Below are 20,200 nucleotides of genomic sequence, written 5' to 3'. Positions count from 1 at the left end.
AATCAAACATAGAGCTTGATCTGACCCTTTTTCATACCGCGACATTCTCACGCGAGATGTGCATTGTATTAATATGTAATGAGGCGCGCGTTGATTGGCCGCAGGAAGGACAGAGCCTGAATGGGGGGCGAGCCTGCATGCACACAGACTCCAAAACATAAACAGCCCCCTGTCATGGACTAAATGGCGAACCTTACGGAATTCAGGCATTTATGTACGAGCCGGAGTCGGAATCCGAACGGGAGAGTGAAGAGGCAGAGACGGTGGAAGAGACACGTTTACAGCAGAACGTCTCTGAATGGTAAATTCTTTGTTTTTTCCTTCTTACTTTTCACACTCGTGTTTTACATGTAAGACCTGAGTTTTAATGCTGGCGGTCACGGTGTATGGTGTGAAAATGACAGAGAAATAAGCAGATTCGTCGTGCTCACTCAGAAAGTCTGGCTGAGGACGGCTGTGAGCCGATGCTTATGCAAGGAGCAGAGTCAAAATCTCGTGCTTTAGGAATGCGCACCATTGTGCGCTATTCCTGTTCGGAAAAAGAGCCAAAGCGAAAAAAATAAGCCACTTTCAAACTCCAGCTTTTCAGGCAAGTTTCAACTGAGGTCCAACACCAATATGCATGATTTAACGAGAGAAATTGAGATTTCCGGGTGATGACTCCTTTAACACTTAATGTTCTTCTGAACTCTCAGTACTGCTAAGTGTGTTTAGCACCACTGTGAGCTTTTAGCTTTGTCAACTGTTACCTCAGTTAGCTCTGACGCTATGGGGCTCGAAACAAACATTGTCAAGTTGTCCCCCCACTGGGGCTGACAGAAAATCACTTATACTTATAATGGCCAGAAAATTGCAAATGATGAATATAATGTTTGTTTGCTTCAACTATGACAAAGCGAAATCAACTTCTATGCTATGTTTGGCTATTTAATCAAATATCAACAATCATTTTCCAGAGTAAAATAACTGAAATACAACAAAAAAAATTTTTTTATGGTTGCATTAACTTGGAGAGCTACAATGAAACAATGAACTAATGAAACAATGCAGGTCTTTTTGATTGATCAATAAATCAGAATCAAAAAGACTAAGTTTTTGACACTACATACTGAAACTAGCAGTCATTTGGTCACTTACAGAATTTTGTTGGCGGCTTTGACCACTGGCAGCAGCCTCAGAAGAACCTCCTCGGAAGCAGAGTATTTCTTCAGGTCAAACATGTCCAGATCTTCTTCTGATGACAGTAAGATGAAGACCAGAGCTGACCACTGAGCAGGAGATAGTTTATCTGTAGAGAGACTTCCTGATGTCAGGTACTGTTGGATCTCCTCCACTAGAGAACCATCATTCAGTTCATTCAGACAGTGGAACAGATTGATGCTCCTCTCTGGAGACAGATTGTCACTGATCTTCCTCTTGATGTAATCAACTGTTTCCTGATTGGTCTGTGAGCTTCTTGTCTTTTCCAGGAGGCCTTGAGGGAGAGTCTCATTGGTCTGCAGTGAAAGACCCAGAAGGAAGCGGAGGAACAAGTCCAGGTGTCCGTTTGGACTCTGTAAGGCCTTGTCAATAGCAAATCTGTCGAGCTCTGTTGTTGATGGTTTGCTGAAGATCTTTCGCACATTCCTTTCTGACCTTTCGAAAAAAGATTGCGCTGGTTCACACATCACATTCTTGTTTTTGTTAATAAGTGACATCTTTACGTACAAAGCTGCCAAAAACTCCTGAACACTGAGATGGACGAAGCTAAACATCTTGACTTCATCATTCTTCCTCCCACGTTCCTCTTTAAAGATCTCTGTGAACATTCCTGAGAACACTGAGGCTCCTCTGACATCAATACCACTCTCCTTAAGATCTCTTTCATAGAAGATCAGGTTGCCCTTTTCCAGATGGTGGAAAGCCAGTTTTGCTAATGTCTTAATGTACTGAATGCACATGTTTTGGCTGAACTTTTTGGGGTCATATTTCTTCTTTGTCTGACAAATCTGAAACTTCAGGAACTCTACATACATCTCAGTCAGGGTCTTGGGCAGCTCTCCTCCCTCTCTGGTCTTCAACACATCCTCCAGAACGGTAGCAGTGATCCAGCAGAAGACTGGGATGTGGCACATGATGTGGAGGCTTCGTGATGTTTTGATGTGGGAGATGATTCTGCTGGCCTGCTTCTCATCTATGAATCTCTTCCTGAAGTACTCCTCCTTCTGTGGGTCAGTGAACCCTCTGACCTCTGTCACCATGTCAACAAAATCCGAATGAATCTGATTGGTTGCTGCCGGTCGTGTAGTTATCCAGAGGCGAGCAGAGGGAAGCAGATTTCTCTTGATGAGGTTTGACAGCAGCACATCCACTGAGGTGGACTGTGTCACATCAAAGTCTGTGTCCTGGATTTCATCAGTCGAGCAGTTCAGTTGAAGGTGGCTCTCATCCAGTCCATCCAAAACAAACACCAGTTTGAATTTACTTTTGTCATAGTTGGTGTTTCCTGATGACTGCAGAGTCGTAAAGATGTGATTAAGAGCCTCTGCCTGAATGTCTTTGGTCTCTCTGATAGATTTATGGATCAGCTCGATCAGACTTAACTTTTCGCCTTGCCTCAAGTTCAGCTGGCGGAAAGTAAAGGGGAATATGAGATGCACATCTTGATTGTTTTCTTTGTTGGTCCAGTCCAACACAAACTTCTGGACAAGAAATGTTTTGCCAATTCCTGCGATTCCATTGGTCAGCACTGTTCTTATGGATCTTCCTTTGCCAGAGGGGGGTTTGAACATGTCACAGGGTTGAATTGATTCCTCTGTTGTTGGCTTCACCTCCATCTGAATGACCTCATGCTGTTTGTTGAGGTTTATGTCACCCCCAGCTGTGACGTACAGCTCTGTGTAGATATCAACCAGAGGTTGCTCATCCTTCCTCTGTGCCCACCCCTCTTGTGCACAATTAAACCTATCCTCGAGGTTTGACTGAAGCATATTCTGGTAATATGAGATGGGCTGTGGCTTTGGTACTGGAACAATCTCATCTGAGTGACAAATAGAAACAAAAAACAACTGAAATGCAGGATTTTAAATTTACAGAGAAAGATGTCTATGGAAACTATTCTAGCAGTATGATATTTCTGAATGTGTTACAGTCATCTCTTGCAGGCCCAGAAGTGCACACTTTTAATTGATTTCACTTCCTCTTGTTTTAGGGAATCACCTGATGATGTTTAAATACCAATATCATTTAAACCATCCCGTATACAGATCGGTAGTACTGGTCAATTTTTATATTTTTTATTTATTTACTTACAACTGAGGCTGGTGGCTCCATACAGGCCATGATTTATCTGGTTTCTTTGGTTTTCACGCAACAAAAAAAGGATGCAAGTCTTATCTGAACCATAGGTGAGCACAGCTAGCTTTCCACTGTCACTCCACTCAGTCCTCATAGTTATCAACCACTTTGACTTCATAGTCAGGTCAACCCCCACATCTCAGTTGAAAACCATGAAGTGAGCTGAGGTCAGTTTCAGTTCATTCAGTTTGACAAAAAGACACAAGCTAACAAAAATGCTTCAGAAATAATGGTTATTATTCAGTGTCCATCATCGCCTCCATGAAAAGAGTTGCTCTCTGATCTCTTCTTCCTCTTCACTTGACTCATCAGTGCTGTCTGACCTCTGGCCTGCGCATACTACATAAGACCCGCCCTCTTAAGAATAATAGCCAATCAGAAATTACAAATGACCACCTACAACCATGACACCATACTTCTATATTAGTATTAGGTGTTGCCACAAAAAATTGAAAACAATGCGAAAACATGATGATATAATATTTGTGTTTCATGTGTTAATAAGTGGAAGTTTATTAGAAGGATAAACCCCTTGAGATGAATCATCTCATTTTCAAGGGGGTCCTTAACACAAATATACAGAAAGTACAGTACATAAAACCAAATAACACAATACACTCACACAAATGCAGACAACAGCTCTCCTAAGCCTAGCCAATCCAACACCTACTGATCCTCCATAATGTCAAAGTTACATACAGTAAATATACAAAAGTATATAAATGTACAAAAATGTTACATAAATTTTACATATACCCATATAAACATGCGTCTACACATTTGCACTCTTTATAATTAGGAGCAAGAACATGTTGTTTGAAGATAAGTGAAAACTGATATTTTAAAGAACTGAAATGAGGTAATGGATCTAAGTGAGCCGGGCAAGTTGTTCCAATCAGAGGGAGCTTTAAATTTAAAGGCACGTCGCCCAGTTTCCTTAAAAATTCTAGGAACAAGGAAATATGGATGATCGGTATGCCTTAGATTATGAAATGACCTATATGGAACTAGCAGTTGTTTTAAGTAGGAAGGATAATTAAAGAAAATACATTTATAGATAAATTGCAACCAGTGAAACTGTCTTCTAGATTTAGGTGATAACCAGTTAAGTGACTCATACAATAAGCAGTGATGAGTTCTATAAGGACATCTTAAAACAAATCTACAGAGACTATTGTAGGCTACAGTGAGAGGGCGAAGATTTGTCTCAGAGGTATGTTGATACACAACATCAGCATAATCTAATATTGGTAATATCAACTGGGAGGCAACTCTTTTCCTGACCTGTAGGGTAAAACAGTTGACCGAACGATATAAAATTCTCAGGCTGCAATTCATTTTCTTTACCACTGATTCAATATGGGTCTTAAAAGAGAGGTGAGAGTCGAGCCAAATACCCAAATATTTAAATTCCTCCACTTTCTCAAGAGGTGTCCCATCTAGAAAATTAATCGACCAATTATTCAAATGCAGGAAGTTAGCTCTAGTAGTAAACAGCATCCTATAGGACTTCGTCTTGTTCAGTAGAAGTTTGTTAGTGGAGAGCCATTTTTGGGTAGCATCAAAATCAGCCTGTAAACTGTTCTGAGTCTGTGAAATGTCAGGCTTGGAACAGTAAATCACAGTATCGTCTGCATATAATTGAATATGGCAATCTGCACAGACTTGGGGAAGATCATTGATGAAGATGGAGAAAAGCAACGGCCCCAAGGATGAACCTTGAGGTACCCCTTTTTCCATAATCATAAAGTCTGACTGAATGCCCCGATAAGAGACACACTGACGTCTGTTGTGAAGGTATGCGTTGAACCAGAATAAAGACTGTTGTGAGAGACCAATAGCATAGAGTTTGTCGAGGAGCAAATAGTGATCAACCATGTCAAAGGCCTTAGTGAGATCTATAAATATTGCACCTGTATGCATATTGTTGTCCACTGAAGAGGATACATCATTGGTGAGTTTTAAGAGAGCAGTGGTTGTGGAAAAATTTGGTCTGAACCCAGATTGGTATGGAGATAAAATATCAAAGTCATTGATATATTGAGATAATTGATTAAAAATTAATTTTTCGAACACCTTAGTTATACTATTAATAATGGAAATAGGTCTAAAGTTATTTAAATCAAGGGGGTCACCACCTTTGTGCAAAGGGGTGACTCTGGCACATTTCCAAATTGATGGAATTTCACAAGTAGAAAAGGACAAATTAAATAAATCAGACAGAGGATATGCCAGAACATGAGAAGCAAGTTTGATAAACTTAATCTCCAAGCCATCAGGGCCAGCACTGCTGCATGAGCTTAAATCACAAATAACCTTCAGAACGTCAGTTGGGCGAATTCTTCTAAAAGAGAAGGAGCTACCACATATAGAGTTTTTCAGTGGAGCATCAAAGTAGGAGAAATCAGACACTTGTAAACTGCCGACAGAGGAAAAATGCTGGTTGAAGGCATTAGCGATTATAGAAGGTTCACTAACAACTTAGTACTTTTAGTAGGATTATTGATTATGCTGTTGATTCTGTTCCAAAATTGTTTAGAATTATTAAAATCGTTGACTAAACAGTCTTTATAATAATAAGATTTAGCATTTCTTGTTTTGGTTGTACATATGTTCCTTAAATGTTTATATGCATTCCAATCAAAAGAATCCTTTGTACGCCGGTATTTTTCCCAAGCCTTGTCTCTCTGTTTAAAGAGACTTATAAGATCACCATTGATCCATGGTAAGTGTCTACCCTTAACCTTAATTGATGTCCAAGGCGCATGTTTATCTATAACAGTAATAAACTCAGTGTAGAAAAAATGCCATTCATCTTCAACAGAAGGTATTAACTGAAACCTGTCCCAATTAATGGCGGCTATGTCTTGTATGAAATGTTCTGTGTTAATGTTTTTGCATCGTCTTACCGTGATGCATCTTGGTGGAAGACGGGGTATTTTAATCTTCCAGACACAGAAAATAATGGAATGGTCACTGAGACAATCAGATAATACACCAGATTTTAAAATTCTGTCTGGATGGGTGACAAGAATCCAGTCCAACAGAGACTTAGACCTGTGGTCAACTCTGGTAGGCTCACTTATGAGCTGGGTTAGATTTATACTGCCGTGTAAATTTCGATCCTTAAGAGATGAGCGATCTAGCCAGTTACTGTTAAAGTCGCCCAATATAATCATTTCATTTGGACGATCTAGGGAATTAAGAGTGGACAAAATACGCTTTGTGGATTCTGAAGGAACATTTGGGGGTCTATATATATTACCAATTGTCAATTGTTTGTTTTCATGGAAAATAATTTTGACAAAGAGGGATTCAAAATACACTGGGTTCTCTTTTGGTATAACAAGCTCTGAGGACAAGTTTGAAGAGACATATGTGGCCCCTCCTCCTCCTCTAGTACCCCTATCAGCTCTGTACAGAACATAGTTTTCAAGTTTAATTTCATTATCAGAAATATTACTATTCAACCATGTTTCCGAGAGTATAATTATATTAGGTTTATTATAAGCAAGCCAGGCTCTTAAGTGATCAATTTTCGAAGATAAGCTCCTAATATTCAAATGAATAACCTGTAAACCTTTAGTTGAATTAATTATACATGAGATACAAATAGAGAAACCAAATATTCACAGAGGTGCATCAACAAATCACGTTATGGGTATATGAGAAAGGAGGGGCAGGGGGTAAGGGATAGGGGGCAGGAGAGCAGAGCATACACACTCACACGCATGCATGCGCATACGCACACACGCACACATACACACAAAGTTACACATGGAAATCATAACAACTAACTTAACAAAAAACATAAAGACAAGGTGGAGCTCAGTCTGCAAGTACCAAGGGAAAGTGTGATTGCATAGTTTAATTTAAATTTAGATTTAAATTCCCCTGAATAATTGGAAATAATATATTGTATCTATCTAATGTTTAACATTCAGAGGTCGTGTTTCATAGGGGAGAGATGACGAAAGAAAATAAATTAAAAATAAATGAATAATAATAACAAAATAAATAATAATAACAACAATAATAATTATTATTTTCACCATCACCATGAAATAAATAAAACATTAATAAAAATAAATAAATAATGAATAATAATGAATAATAATAATAATAATAATAATAATAATAATAATAATGATAATAATAATAATAATAACAATAAATAAGTAAATAAATGTGCATATATAAGCCCACACAGATACACACACAAATGACTACACATGCATACACACACGCACACATTATCATATGTATGCCTATACATACACATGTCCACACGGTCATATGCTGTATATATGTGTACATCTACACACATAACCTATGTTCAGCATTCATTCACTTCCCATCAAAATAGGCCTTCAGAGTAAACAAATGTAACCAAAGATATCTCCTGTCGTATTCGCGGCATGACTTTACTACAGTCTTTGCGACAGTTCATTGCGTCATCTTGACGCCTTACGTTGTGGTTTACGGCAAACAAACAGAAAAAGAACAAAAGTTCACTCGGCAGAATAGTTCCACCAAATGCCGCAGAAGTTTCTTAAACAAAGTCAGTTATTAGTCCTTGTGACTCAATAAGCATGCCGCACCATCAATACACATTGGTGACAGGAGCAAAAGAAACAGTTCTAAGAAGAAGCGAAATGAGGAGAATCTATCCCAAGTGGACTTACGGAGAATTCATGGGGATGTCACGCAAGAATGCATCAGCATCATCAGGACTAGCAAACAGTGAGGGTTTACCGTCGATAATAATTCTCAACGTGGCAGGATACAGAAGAGAGTATTTGATATCCAGATCACGGAGCTTTTTTTTGATGGGATCAAACTGCCGACGTTTCTGTAGTAGCCCAGCACTGAAGTCCGGGTAAATGTGTACTCGCACTCCATTGAACGTCAGTTCCTTTTTCACCTGAGCAAGACGAAGGATCTTCAATTTATCCTGATAATTCAGGAATTTCACCAGGATTGGCCTTGGAACCAGCTCCGAAGTCTTGCCGGCGTGCTGTAGGAGAACGATGAACTCGCTCAATGTTTGGTGGAGTTGGAAAGTTATCCTTACCGAGGAGACGTGGGATCAGCTGGTTCATGAATCCCAGAATGTCTTGTCCCTCAGCTCGTTCAGGAATATGTAAGAAGCGAAGATTTGAGGACCGACTTCGATTCTCGGCATCTTCCACCTTGTCCTTCAGGTAGGAGTTTTCTTTCTCCAGGATTTTGACACGTTTTTCCAGGTCAGATATATTGTCCTCATTAGAGCCGACTCTTTGTTCAAGCTCTGAAATTTGATCTCCAAGTGTTGACAGCGATCCATGTATAGTATTTAAACTTGTTTGAATATGATCCATTTTTGAGTCGAAATGGGAGAGCATGTCGGATTTCATTTGCTGTATAGCGTCCCAGATGGTCTGATTAGAGACCGGTGCTCCTTCATTGACATAGGACATGACGATCTCACAAATGAAGGCAAAAAGCACCCCTTTGATGTAGGGATTTGGGTCCGTAAAACGCTGATTGGAATTGGATAACAATCAGAGATGAAAAAGCAGGAGGAAAAGGTCTTCTAGGCCAAGTAGGACTAATTGATAATGCAGACTGTGGCTCAAGCAGACACTCACGCCAACGCCGTCGCGGTGAGGAAGGTTCCAGTCTTCACATCACTAGACGCATATCTGATGTAAATTTCAATCACTTCACTCGACTGCTGTCTGACCTGTGGCCTGCTCATACTACATAAGACCCGCCCTCTTAAGAATAGCAGCCAATCAAAAATTACAAATGACCTCCTGCAACCTGGCTGCTGTAGCTGCAGTAGAGATGGAGTTTGATACAGATCTGATTTTTTGACTGAAATTCCACATAAAAAGGATTAAACTGCCTCCTTCATCCACTGTCACAACAGTCCCACTGTAGTTTTAAATCCTCCTGACAGCTCACAGCTACATACAAAATAATATAAAAACTGATGGTACAGTCTACGGTAGCCAAGACAAATATATTGAGGACCTTTTCAGATGGACTTTAAGACTTTTAAATAGCTACTCTTAAATAGATACTCTGATATTGTTTCAACTAAAGATCATCAAGTACTCCTGTCTCTGCTTTAACTCAGTTATAATGCAGTCAGTCTTACTAACTTTTAACTTTTCCAAACTAAAAACTAAACTATGACTTTCAGGGCTTCTGTACATACCAGAATACCAGAATACAGCAGCTTTACCTTCACACTGAGAGGAAGAAGGTCCTCTGTTCTCTGAAGTCTCTCCAACATCACCGACATTCACTGACACTGAGAGAGGTGAAGACAGAGATTATGGCTGGGTTGCACCAACAAGGATTAATTTAATATAAGATTAGCTCTAATCTGAGTTTAGTAAAACTAGTTTAAAATGAGTTAATCCAGATTTTAAATCAGGCAGAGCTCTGCTGCACCATTAAAATGAATCTCTGCTCAGTTAAACAATGTTTATTTCTGTGAACCAGAGCACCATCAAACCTCCATCCTCTCCAATAACAATTACTGATGCTTCAACCTTTTCTCCTAAGTAGGAAATCAGGCCTCTTTGTTTTTCTTTGCTGACAACAATGAGCTTCTGTGCTGAGAGGCCTGTTCCTTTACAAGTATTGTGTGGTCGACTCACTCTCTTCATCTGAAAATGATATTAAAATAAAGACTGTGACTGACCTGCTGGTCCTGAGCTGTTGGCTGACAGACTCTGCACCAGGTCATTCCTCTTGATCTTCTCTAAAATCTTCTTGGTCACCTTCAGAGCTCCATCAAGTGTAAAGGTGTTCACCATCAGATCCGCTGTGTTCCGTCTTTCTGCTCTCTCCAGCCTGGACTGTTTGATGGGTTGGTAGCCTTCCAGGATGTCAGGCAGCTTCAGATACCATTTGAAATCCTTGAATTCATCAACTTTTAGATCCTCCAGAGTGTTGAAAATGTCCTCTGGCATCATCGTGGCTCCCTGCTATAGACAGGCAGTGTTATCGCCTGAAAGAAAACCAGCCAGACTTCCATCAGCTGGGAAACATCAGGGAAGATAGGTCTTAACTGTTAAGGAAGCTGCTGCATTTATGACCTGACACACTGCGACCTGTACTGACAGCATACACAAACTGCTAACCTTTTTATTCTCTGCTCTGCTGGCAGAGATGATTAAAACACATAAGCATGACCCTGGTTTTACGGACTGACCAATCAGTGGTCTGCAGTGTTTTAACTCCATCTTCGCTAGCAAGGACCACACCTTCAACAAGATGCGTTTAAACACTTTATTTTGAAAGAAAAGAAAAGAAAACGTGAAGATCTTGGTTCTTCGAATTCTTCGAGTGCGTTGTGGGAAAGCTCTGTAGAGAATCCGCTGCCGCACATGGGCAGCGACAGACCCCCTCATGATCCTACGAAGGAGAGGAAAGAAAGGAAGAAACAGGGGAGATAAATGGGGTGGGGGGAAGGGACGCAGAATACGAGAGCGAAGACAAGGAGAGGGTCAGGTGGTTATTTCTACTCCTACTCTTGAAACTTCGCCAGATAAGCTTCAATTCACTAGCAAGGACCACACCTTCAACAAGATGCGTTCAAACGATTTATTATGAAAGAAAAGAAAAGAAAACGTGAAGATCTTGGTTCTTCGAGTTCTTCGAGTGCGTTGTGGGGAAGCTCTGTAGAGAATCTGCCGCCGCACCCGGGCAGCGACAGACCCCCTCATGATCCTACGAAGGAGAGGAAAGAAAGGAAGAAACAGGGGAGATAAATGGGGTGGGGGGAAGGGACGCAGAATACGAGAGCAAAGACAAGGAGAGGGTCAGGTGGTTATTTCTACTCCTACTCTTGAAACTTCGCCAGATAAGCTTCAATTCACTAGCAAGGACCACACCTTCAACAAGATGCGTTCAAACGATTTATTATGAAAGAAAAGAAAAGAAAACGTGAAGATCTTGGTTCTTCGAGTTCTTCGAGTGCGTTGTGAGGAAGCTCTGTAGAGAATCTGCCGCCGCACCCGGGCAGCGACGGACCCCCAAAACCCTGATGAGATTGTGCAGATCTGAGATCTTTGAGATCTGAACAGATGTAGCGGTGAATCGTTTGGGAGGACCAGCGGCCCATGAGTCGCATGAAGCGTTCAGGGATGCCTTTACGGGAGGCTGGAGTGGCCACTCCGATCCTGAAGGAGTGTCCAGAGTAGTTAACACGTAAAAAACCAGACAATGAGAGCACATGGCGAAAGTGATGGTGGAACCAGAATCGAGTAGCCACTTGTCCGTATTCAGAGATGAAGAGAGGAACCGTCATTGTTATGCTCAGAGATGTGCCGAATTGCAAGAATTTAGCAAGGGTTTCGAAAGGATTCAGTGGTGATTGGACCTTGGAGTAGAAGACGGGTGCAGGCGGACTAGATCGATTGGTTTAGTCCGCTTTAAATAGAAACCATGGTGTCGTCTGAAAAGCGAGACAAGTCTGAAATGCATGCATGGCGGCTTGAGTCAACGTGATTGGTTGAGGTGGTGAATTTGGAGCATCTGAGGAAAGCGAAAAGTAAGCAAGAACATGGCCTCAAGGGTTCGGGCAACTTGAGGAGTGCCGTACCCGGAACGAACTGTGTGGAGGCAGATTAACAGCAAGTTGGCAGTCAGAGGAAGACGGCGAGGGATTTTAGCTGGCTCTTGACGTAGCAGTCCTTTAAAAAGGGAAGTTAACGAACTACCCGTTATTGGCTTGGAAAAGAAGCTGATACCGCTAAGGCAGTGGTTCTCAAATGGAGGGACGCGCCCCCCTGGGGGGGCTGTATGATTTAATTGTACTGTCCCTTTAACAGGAGCGTCAACGTCACGGCGTGTTGGGATGCGTGTGATGATGTCACCCGGAATAGAGCTGGTGTTGACAGAACAAGCTAACATGAGAGTGGAGAAAAGTTTAGCTTTGTTGTCCGTTCGGTGAAACAGAATTCCTCTGTCCTTTAAAGTTTTCTGATGAGTGGCTATTGTCCAATCGGTGATTTTAGAAGATGAAAGCCGGTCGGGAGATCTCACTGGAGCATGGTGACGCTGCAACCGCGAGTTGTTCGGCCAGCGTTGTCGACGATGGCGGGAGGCTTCGCATCTCAGAGGCGAAGTAGTCGGCGAACTGCAGCGATGGCGACTTGGTGTTCCGGAATTTCCTCGTCCTCTCTTTGCTGTGGAAGGAGGTGGGCTGGGAGACACGGAGGAGTCGCCGGGCGAACTATGGTAATCTTGGATGCTGAGGAGAGATGAACCAGGCGGGATTGTTAATTTTTGGAGATTGTTATATTTTGATCCTTGGGGTTCCTAGCAAGACAAATAAAAGTGTCTCCATTTTTTTTCCTTTGGATTTAGTGGTAATAATTGTAGGTCAAATACAGATGTATTCTGGACGAAAATACTATCTTTCCTTATGGACATCTAAGGATATAATCCTGAAAAACCACCGAAATACTACAAAGTAATGCACAAAATAGATTCAATTTCATAAAATAATACTACTTATACCTATAATAATACTTCTAGGTTGATGGCCGTATCCTTTTCGCAAAATTATACGAATTGTGACATACTGATTTTATAAACCTTAAATGCTCAAATCTGTACAAGGAAAATAATACTGGTTCATTATTATTCATCACTCAGATGTTAGAATACCCATTTATTTCACATTGTTGCTCGATCTCGGTCAGAGATCAACCTGAAAGAAGCCATTGGCCAGCATGAGTTCACCCCCAAACCACGTGCCCTCTTCACAATGACTGTTGACCTTCTGCCATGCACAGACAAGAGTAAGCTCCTAACCATACTTGAGGAGCTGCCCAACCAGAAGAGGACTGGTGATGACTTTGGTGACACTGATCAGCAACTACAGAATACTACCACCAAGAGTTGTCCCCTGCCAACCAAGAATGTGATTGTCATGGATGGAATGTCAGTAGTACACGCAATGGGTAAGCCACCATGGATCAGAACATGTGCCCAGTGGGCTGACCACTTCACAGCCACACTGGACAGTAAGACCAAAGATTATGATTAGATTCACATAGTGTTTGACCGCTACAATCTCACATTTTCACTGAAGGAGTCCACACGTGAGAGGCGACAGGGTGGCAAACCCCCGACAACTTACCATGTAAAAGACAACACACCAGTTGGAAAAGGGTCAGTAAAACAGTTCCTCTCAAGTAACAGTACAAAAGAATAGCTGACTGTCTACCTTGCAGAGAAAGCTCTCCAGCACTTTCACACAAAGCCCAAGGTATTCATAGTCACTTCAAGGCAGGATGTCCTCTCAAATTGCATGGATGTGCAACATCTTTAAAGCTCGCAAGAGGAGGCTGACACACGAATAATCCTGCACAGCCTGGATGCTGCCCAGAGAGGGGCAACAAAAATCTGCATCGAGTCCCCAGACACAGATGTGTTTGTTCTTGCAGTTTGACGGTACCATCAGTTGTGCAAGGACACTTACTTCATTACTGGTGTGGGGAACAAGAAACGGATCATCGCTTTGGGTCCAGTAGTCCATGCTCTTGGTAAGGAGCTGGCTGCAGCCTTACTAGGGTTCCATGCCTTCTCTGGAGCTGACCAGACAGGTCGATTTCCTGGCAAAGGAAAGCTGACCCGTTGGCAAGCACTGAACAGATGTCCAGGGGAGGTGGTATCAGCATTTGCTGCCCTGGAGACTGCAGAAAAGTTGAGTCTTGACATAGAAAGAATTATTGAAGCATATGTCTGTCAGCTGTATGAGCATGGTACCACACTGGTAAATGTCTGTGATCTCAGGTGGAGATTATTCTCAAAGAAACAGTTAGAAGCTGAGAGACTGCCACCAACACAAGGAGCCTTACATCAAGCCATTGCCCGTGCACATTTCCAGACAATGGTATGGAATCAGGACCTCACACCTTGCCCACAGTTACCACCGGTAACAGAATATGGATGGGAGGCAGAGGGAGGTAAACTGGTGCCAGTCACAACACAGGATCCCCCAGCCCGAGCTACCATCATACATCTCATCAAATGTGGCTGCAAGAAAACCTTTTGCATGTCACATTGTTCTTGCAGGTCTCACAATCTGAACTGCACCGAGATGTACCTGTGTGGAGCAGATAAAGAGGTTTGTGCAAATGTCAGCCAAGGACATCTGATAGGCATTGATGAAGATGAGGATGATGGTGATCCTTCTATTTAAACAAAGTTACTGAAACAAAGTTACTGAAATCCGTTCTGTCATGGAAGATTTTATTGGTAGCATGAAGACTGTATTGTGTCATGTTTTTTTGTTTATTTGTTTATTTCTATATTGACAATTGGTGTTCAGGTCTGAATTGATATATCAATAGGCATGTTTAAACAACTTTGAAATTTTGCAAAGGTCAAAATTGATATGACTTGAAATTTTCTTTTTTCAGCAAGATCAAAAGCTATTGTGTTCTTTATTTAAATGTTTGTTTGTAATCACATCTGTCAAATGATATTAAATATAATCACAACTAAAAAGAGGACTTTGTCTTAATTAATTAATTTAGTTCATGCAAATAGTGATTTTCACCATTGTAATCATATTTAATAGTGCAAATAAGGTTCAAAATATTAAATTTGAGACAAAAGTATAAGAAGAATAACCAACCACTCCAAAAATTACAGAAATACATTGGCCCCCCTACTATTTTAGGCCACTGGAATCGGAGTCTCGGGTACGGAGGTGACGGGAAAGTTGTTGCTTTCTGATGAATGGTGATCCTGATCTCGTCTGAAACAATTATAGTCCGACGGGGACAGCGATACGAAGTCCATGATGAGGTGAGTAGAGGCTGATGTTGCTCGTACAAAAGTTTGGATGTGCTCGAGGCGATGTCGCGTGATCTCGTTTCTGGCAGAATACGAAAGCCGCAGAATACGAGAGCGAAGAAGAGGAGAGGGTCAGGTGGTTATTTATAGGAATGTCAGAAGTTGGCGCGGTTGAGGTGTGGTCCTACTCATGAAACTTCGCCAGATAAGCTTCAATTTTAGAATCAGATCAGTGTGCTAGCTACATCAACAGGACAGTAACATGCATGGCTTACTTCTCGCGTGAAATGTCTTCAGACAATTCTCCAGAAATTTCGCTGAGCTATTTTAATGATATAAGAGAAGTTTCCAAACCAGGTACCATGTTGGTCCAGTTTTAAATGTACACGGCTCATGAGTGGCATTCGTCCAATCAGGTGAAGCCAGTGAGTTTTTGCGTGGTTGTCGGACGGTGTCGCCTGTTTTGGTCAAGTGGTCAAAGCTGGGAAGCGTCCTGTGCCCTTGTGTCAAATGACACCTGTGTGGACATGAACCAAACCTGAACATAGTCGTTCAGTTTGCAGCCTGAATACATTTATAGTCTACTAATGTTTATTTTCAGGCTCAGCTGGACAATAAAGTTGTAAAGCAACATTACAACATCGCTCTCTTATTGTGAGCTAACATTACTTTGACATGTTGGGAGATGATGTGGTGATAAGAGTGATACAAACACACAGCAGGACCTGACACTCCCTCATCTCTCAGCAGTAAAGTCAGCTCACATTAAAATCACTCAATTAAACAAAACATGAAAAGACTCATTTTGTTGAGAAAGTCATATTTCATAGAATAACTAGTGAGTTCATTCATGAACATTCAGAGCTTCAAATCATCTTCATTCAGTTCATCACTGCTCTCATCCACAAGTTGATGTTGTAGTTCGTTCATCAGAGGTGTGTCATGTTACCTGTCACAGTTCTCACCTGTTAAAGTCCAGATGAGGTCAAAGAGTGGTTCTTCCTTCGTCTACAGACTCTGACAGACGCTGCTGGTGTCTGTGTTCATCTGACCGACAGCCGTCACATCCTCATACCTTCAAATTCAAATCCAGACACATCAATGAGGTGAGAGCAGAAAGCCAGTGTGAGCTGTAGTGCTGCCAGTCAGCAGCAGGTGTAAGTGTTACAGAAGCTCTGTCAGTCAGCGCTCTGATGGGAGAGATTTCACAGCAGTTAGACACACTGACAGAGATCCAGAGTCCAAACTGCAGGAACAATGAAGCCCCGACAACAAGAAGAGAAAGAACAACAGTTTGATGATTGAATGAGGGAGAGAGAACAGTCTGTAAACTCATGACAACATGTGACAAACACAAAGTGCATCAACAAAGAGACAGAGAGGTCGACTAAAAGCAACAACACACATCTGACACACATTTACAATAAACTGTCTCTTTCAAATATCTGCTCTGTTTTCATTCAGCAACAACACCATTAATGTGTGGTGGCTGAATTTAAAAAATCCTTCACATGTTGTCACATTTCAGTGTCTTAATACACAACTCACATGCTGTATGTTGACAGAGTCGCTGGTTCTGCAGAACTGGACCTTCTCTTATTGTCACATTATAATATGAATAAAATCACAATCAGCTGATCAAACTTTGATGAGCACATGATTTTGGCTCCGTCTCTCTTGTTGAAACTAAACTTCTCTCCACAAACATGTTACATTTAGAATAATGAGCTCGTTCTCTACAAAAATACATCTTTATTTTTAAAGCTGCTTCAAAATAAAATCATTCTTGTTGGTGGACTAAGAGACTGGAATGTCAGGCTGCACAACTCTTCACATTATTGGAGGAAACAGAAGAATGAAAGAATAAGCAGCTGTTTGTGATGTCATTCTTCTGGATCAGAACCTGCTGAGGAGTATTAACCTCCCATGGCCCCTCACTCACACTGTCACTTTGTCTCATACTGCTGTGGCTGCTTTGTGCTTTTCAGCAGGGCGTCTGGATCAGAAAACAAACATCAAGGCTTCACTTCTTCATGTGTTTCCATGTTTGAATGGTCCAACAGGGTGTCTAAATGAATTTGCTACAGTCAGTTCTTGTGTTGACAGTTACAAGTGTGGTGATCTGTTTTGTACAGGACAAGCAGAGACAGGAGACGTTACATAACCACACAGGTACGGACCTGCTGGAACAACACAACACCTCACCAAAGTATGAATCTGCTTTTATACAGAAATACCTTAGTTACCAAATACTGCTGTAAAATCTCAATAGGCACTGTGACTCACACTCAGTATCCTTCTCACTGTATTTCAGCCGACATCACAGTTTCACTGTTCGATGAACTCATTTCAAAAATAATAACAATAATACTGTTATTGTATAAACACATTGCTAAAATATCACTTAACATATTTACAGTTCTACTCACATTATCTGAATGAGCAAATGGAAACTTTCAAATAACTTTACACAAACATTCATTTTGCTAATTATACCTTCTTGAGCTTCGTATCATTTCACTTACAGCTGGTGTAAACAGCTGTAGTGAGGTCCACGTGTCCTGGAACTTAAATGACAGATAAAACAAGATTGAAAGTGACCTGCCATCGTGATACACCTTTTTCACAGCATCACCAAAACACCATAGAAATGAGCAGGATACTTCTTAGTTTCTGACTGGAATTACATGACCGTGTTCCAAATAAACTTCCTCACAACAACACAAGGAAGGTTTTAACAGTCCTTTGGAGTGTTGTTTGTGAGACAACACACATTACTGACCTGTTTGTTCAGGATGAGCAGAAAGAGGATACGTTAGTTGTGTTGATTCGGCTGAGGGACCGACTACAACCAGCACTCCCTCAGGTAGACACTCCCCTTGGTGACAGCATTAGGCAACCACACCTTCAAAAGTACTAACCAAAGAATTATGACACTACATATGATAAAGCCATTATTCACAGATAGAGACATAAAACAACTGTACAACTGGACCACATATACATTTGTAGGCATCACAAATTCACTGTTTCTACACAACTAAATGTTTCCTGAGGAGAGAAACGGGACGTTGAGTCTGACTGAACATTTTACAGTTCACATGAAAATGTGTCACATTTGTTTTTGAAATTGTTCTCATGCAGAGAAACTTTGATCTGACCTTCCGTTGTTCTGCTCAACATGTTTTACTGCACATTTATCTTTGTGTTTTAAGGACCTTTTGTTTTTTAAGATGGAGAATGAAGGAAAATATTTGATGCTCCATCTTTTTATTCTGCCTCAGCAAACACAACATCCCCTGATGTCACTTCAGCTGTTCTGAGACATTTAGTTCCTGTTCTTAAGAGTGAACTCGATGAAAATGTGGACGCCATCAAATAGTGAAAGAAGTGTAAAGTAGTGCAGACTGTGATATTACAGCAGACACAAGCTTTGAGCTGGCAGGAGGATTATCTCTGACTGAACTTGGTGCTGTATGTTCACACTGTTGAATAAAGAGTCTTGTTGTTCTTCCTGATTTTCACCGTTTCAAACTGTTCATAACCACAAGATCTTGTCGACCAACGAGCTCGACACCTCTCACACATTTCAACAGTTACTACTGTGATGATTGAGTCAAACTAATGAAGACACAAACAGTCTGATAACACAAGTCTTTACAGGAGAAAAGACACAAATCGCACATGAAAAAGTGACATTAAAAACACACATTTACCTTTTTGTCTGCAGGCAGAAATCATGTGAGTCTCACAGAGAGAGAAGTGAAGCTGGTTTACTGTCAGGACATTTATAAGAGGATGACTTTGACAGACGATCCTGTGAAGTGTTTTTACCTCCAGCTGTCAGCTCATAAACACAGGAGAGAAAATAATTTAGATCAGACAGAAAATGGATCACCAGAAATAAAAATCGTCTTCACTGACCCCTCAGGGCTTCCGTACCTCGTTAGCTGTAGAGAAACTACGTGTGGAGTCCCTGCAGGTTTGAGGAGGAAACCCCTAAATCTGATGTATGATCAGCTGTTAACAGCTATTATACCGTGGTCTGGGTGAATACTAGATTGTGATTGGCTGGAGGGTGTTAATGACCTTCTGATGAACAGACAGCTGTGAAACTCCTCCTGCAGCTCCAGTGTAACTGCCTGTTCACTGTTCTATATCTATGTACAGTAGATGTTTCACTGTCACCTGACACACGTCTCCTCCTGTTTATTGTAATGTGCTCCACTGGACACATGATGGAGACACACAACCACATATGGTTCTAACACAGGGTTGGAGAATGAAATGACAGTCTGTAAACTCCTTCATGCTTCACTAATGACACAACATATATACAGTTATTAATGTTAAAGTTACTTCGAGGTTGTCTGTAGCTTCATGGACCCAAAGACAGACTCAGACACAATAAGGTGGAGGAAGGTGGAGGGTTTTTAATAGAAATCTGAGGAGGCGACGCAGACATCAGGTATGTGGCAGAAAAAGTATAAATCATTCTCATGTTATATTGATTATATTGACTCTTCACCAACACTGACACAGCCGTCATGTCTGCACATCTGGAACTGGACCTCTGAAACAAACCCAACAGAACATCTGCATGTTAACAAAGACAGCCACTGGAACATGTTGTGTTCAGAAACAATATGATCTGTGTCTGATCAGACTTCACTGTCACAGGTTGTCATCACTTTATGTTCCAGCAGTTTCTCTGATAGAACACTGAGGGTGGTTAAATACAGAGAACTCATGTCACTGTATCAGGTGAACTTGTATCACTGTATATGTGATCAATACATTCATTTACCTTCACACAACTTCTCCAAACACACATTCATTTCCATCTGATGCAGCTTTACATTTCTCCTCCACCACATTGATCTGACAGCTTTAGTTACTAGTTTCATATCCTTCCTGTCCAATGAAAACCTCGAAATGATGATGTTTGAATTTGAATGTTTGTGATAAAGTGAAGGATGATGAAGAAAATTCACCTTCTTCAGCCAAATAAACTCTTAAAAAACCCTCTTGGATTAAAATGCATCGTCACAAA

The 20,200-nt window shown here is 41.1% G+C and overlaps 1 protein-coding gene across 6 annotated transcripts; it reads right to left on the bottom strand.

Annotated features, from left to right (window-relative positions):
• Positions 1 to 1,031: 1,031 nt before the first annotated feature.
• On the bottom strand, positions 1,032 to 19,004 carry LOC115576001 (protein NLRC3-like). Of its 6 annotated transcripts, XM_030408681.1 has the most exons (7): positions 18,864 to 19,004; positions 17,930 to 18,063; positions 17,644 to 17,714; positions 16,113 to 16,222; positions 10,034 to 10,319; positions 9,569 to 9,637; positions 1,110 to 3,019 (listed from the first exon to the last, which is right to left on the bottom strand). In XM_030408681.1, the coding sequence occupies exons 5-7, from the start codon at positions 10,305 to 10,307 to the stop codon at positions 1,134 to 1,136; spliced, it is 2,229 nt and encodes a 742-aa protein (XP_030264541.1). In that variant the 5' UTR covers positions 10,308 to 10,319; positions 16,113 to 16,222; positions 17,644 to 17,714; positions 17,930 to 18,063; positions 18,864 to 19,004; the 3' UTR covers positions 1,110 to 1,133. The 6 variants fall into 6 exon arrangements, with proteins under 6 accessions (XP_030264684.1, XP_030264541.1, XP_030264618.1 ...); XM_030408758.1 differs by lacking the exons at positions 17,644 to 17,714; positions 17,930 to 18,063; XM_030408577.1 differs by lacking the exons at positions 17,644 to 17,714; positions 17,930 to 18,063 and having other exon boundaries at positions 16,113 to 16,337; positions 18,864 to 18,891.
• Between the last annotated feature and the right edge of the window lie 1,196 nt (positions 19,005 to 20,200).

The sequence above is a fragment of the Sparus aurata genome, chromosome 1 (genome assembly GCF_900880675.1).
Source record: "Sparus aurata chromosome 1, fSpaAur1.1, whole genome shotgun sequence".
Classification (NCBI taxonomy): domain Eukaryota; kingdom Metazoa; phylum Chordata; class Actinopteri; order Spariformes; family Sparidae; genus Sparus; species Sparus aurata.
Note: the sequence above shows the minus strand (reverse complement) of the source record. Positions and strands in the feature narration are given on the sequence as shown.

Excerpts from the sequence above, each read along its gene's own strand:
- LOC115576001 (XM_030408681.1), bottom strand. The coding sequence starts at position 10,307 with ATGATGCCAGAGGACATTTTCAACACTCTGGAGGATCTAAAAGTTGAT. Across the intron at positions 9,638-10,033 it reads CAACAGCTCAGGACCAGCAG|TGTCAGTGAATGTCGGTGAT; the intron begins GTCAGTCACAGT and ends CACCTCTCTCAG. Across the intron at positions 3,020-9,568 it reads TTCTTCCTCTCAGTGTGAAG|ATGAGATTGTTCCAGTACCA; the intron begins GTAAAGCTGCTG and ends TTTGTCACTCAG.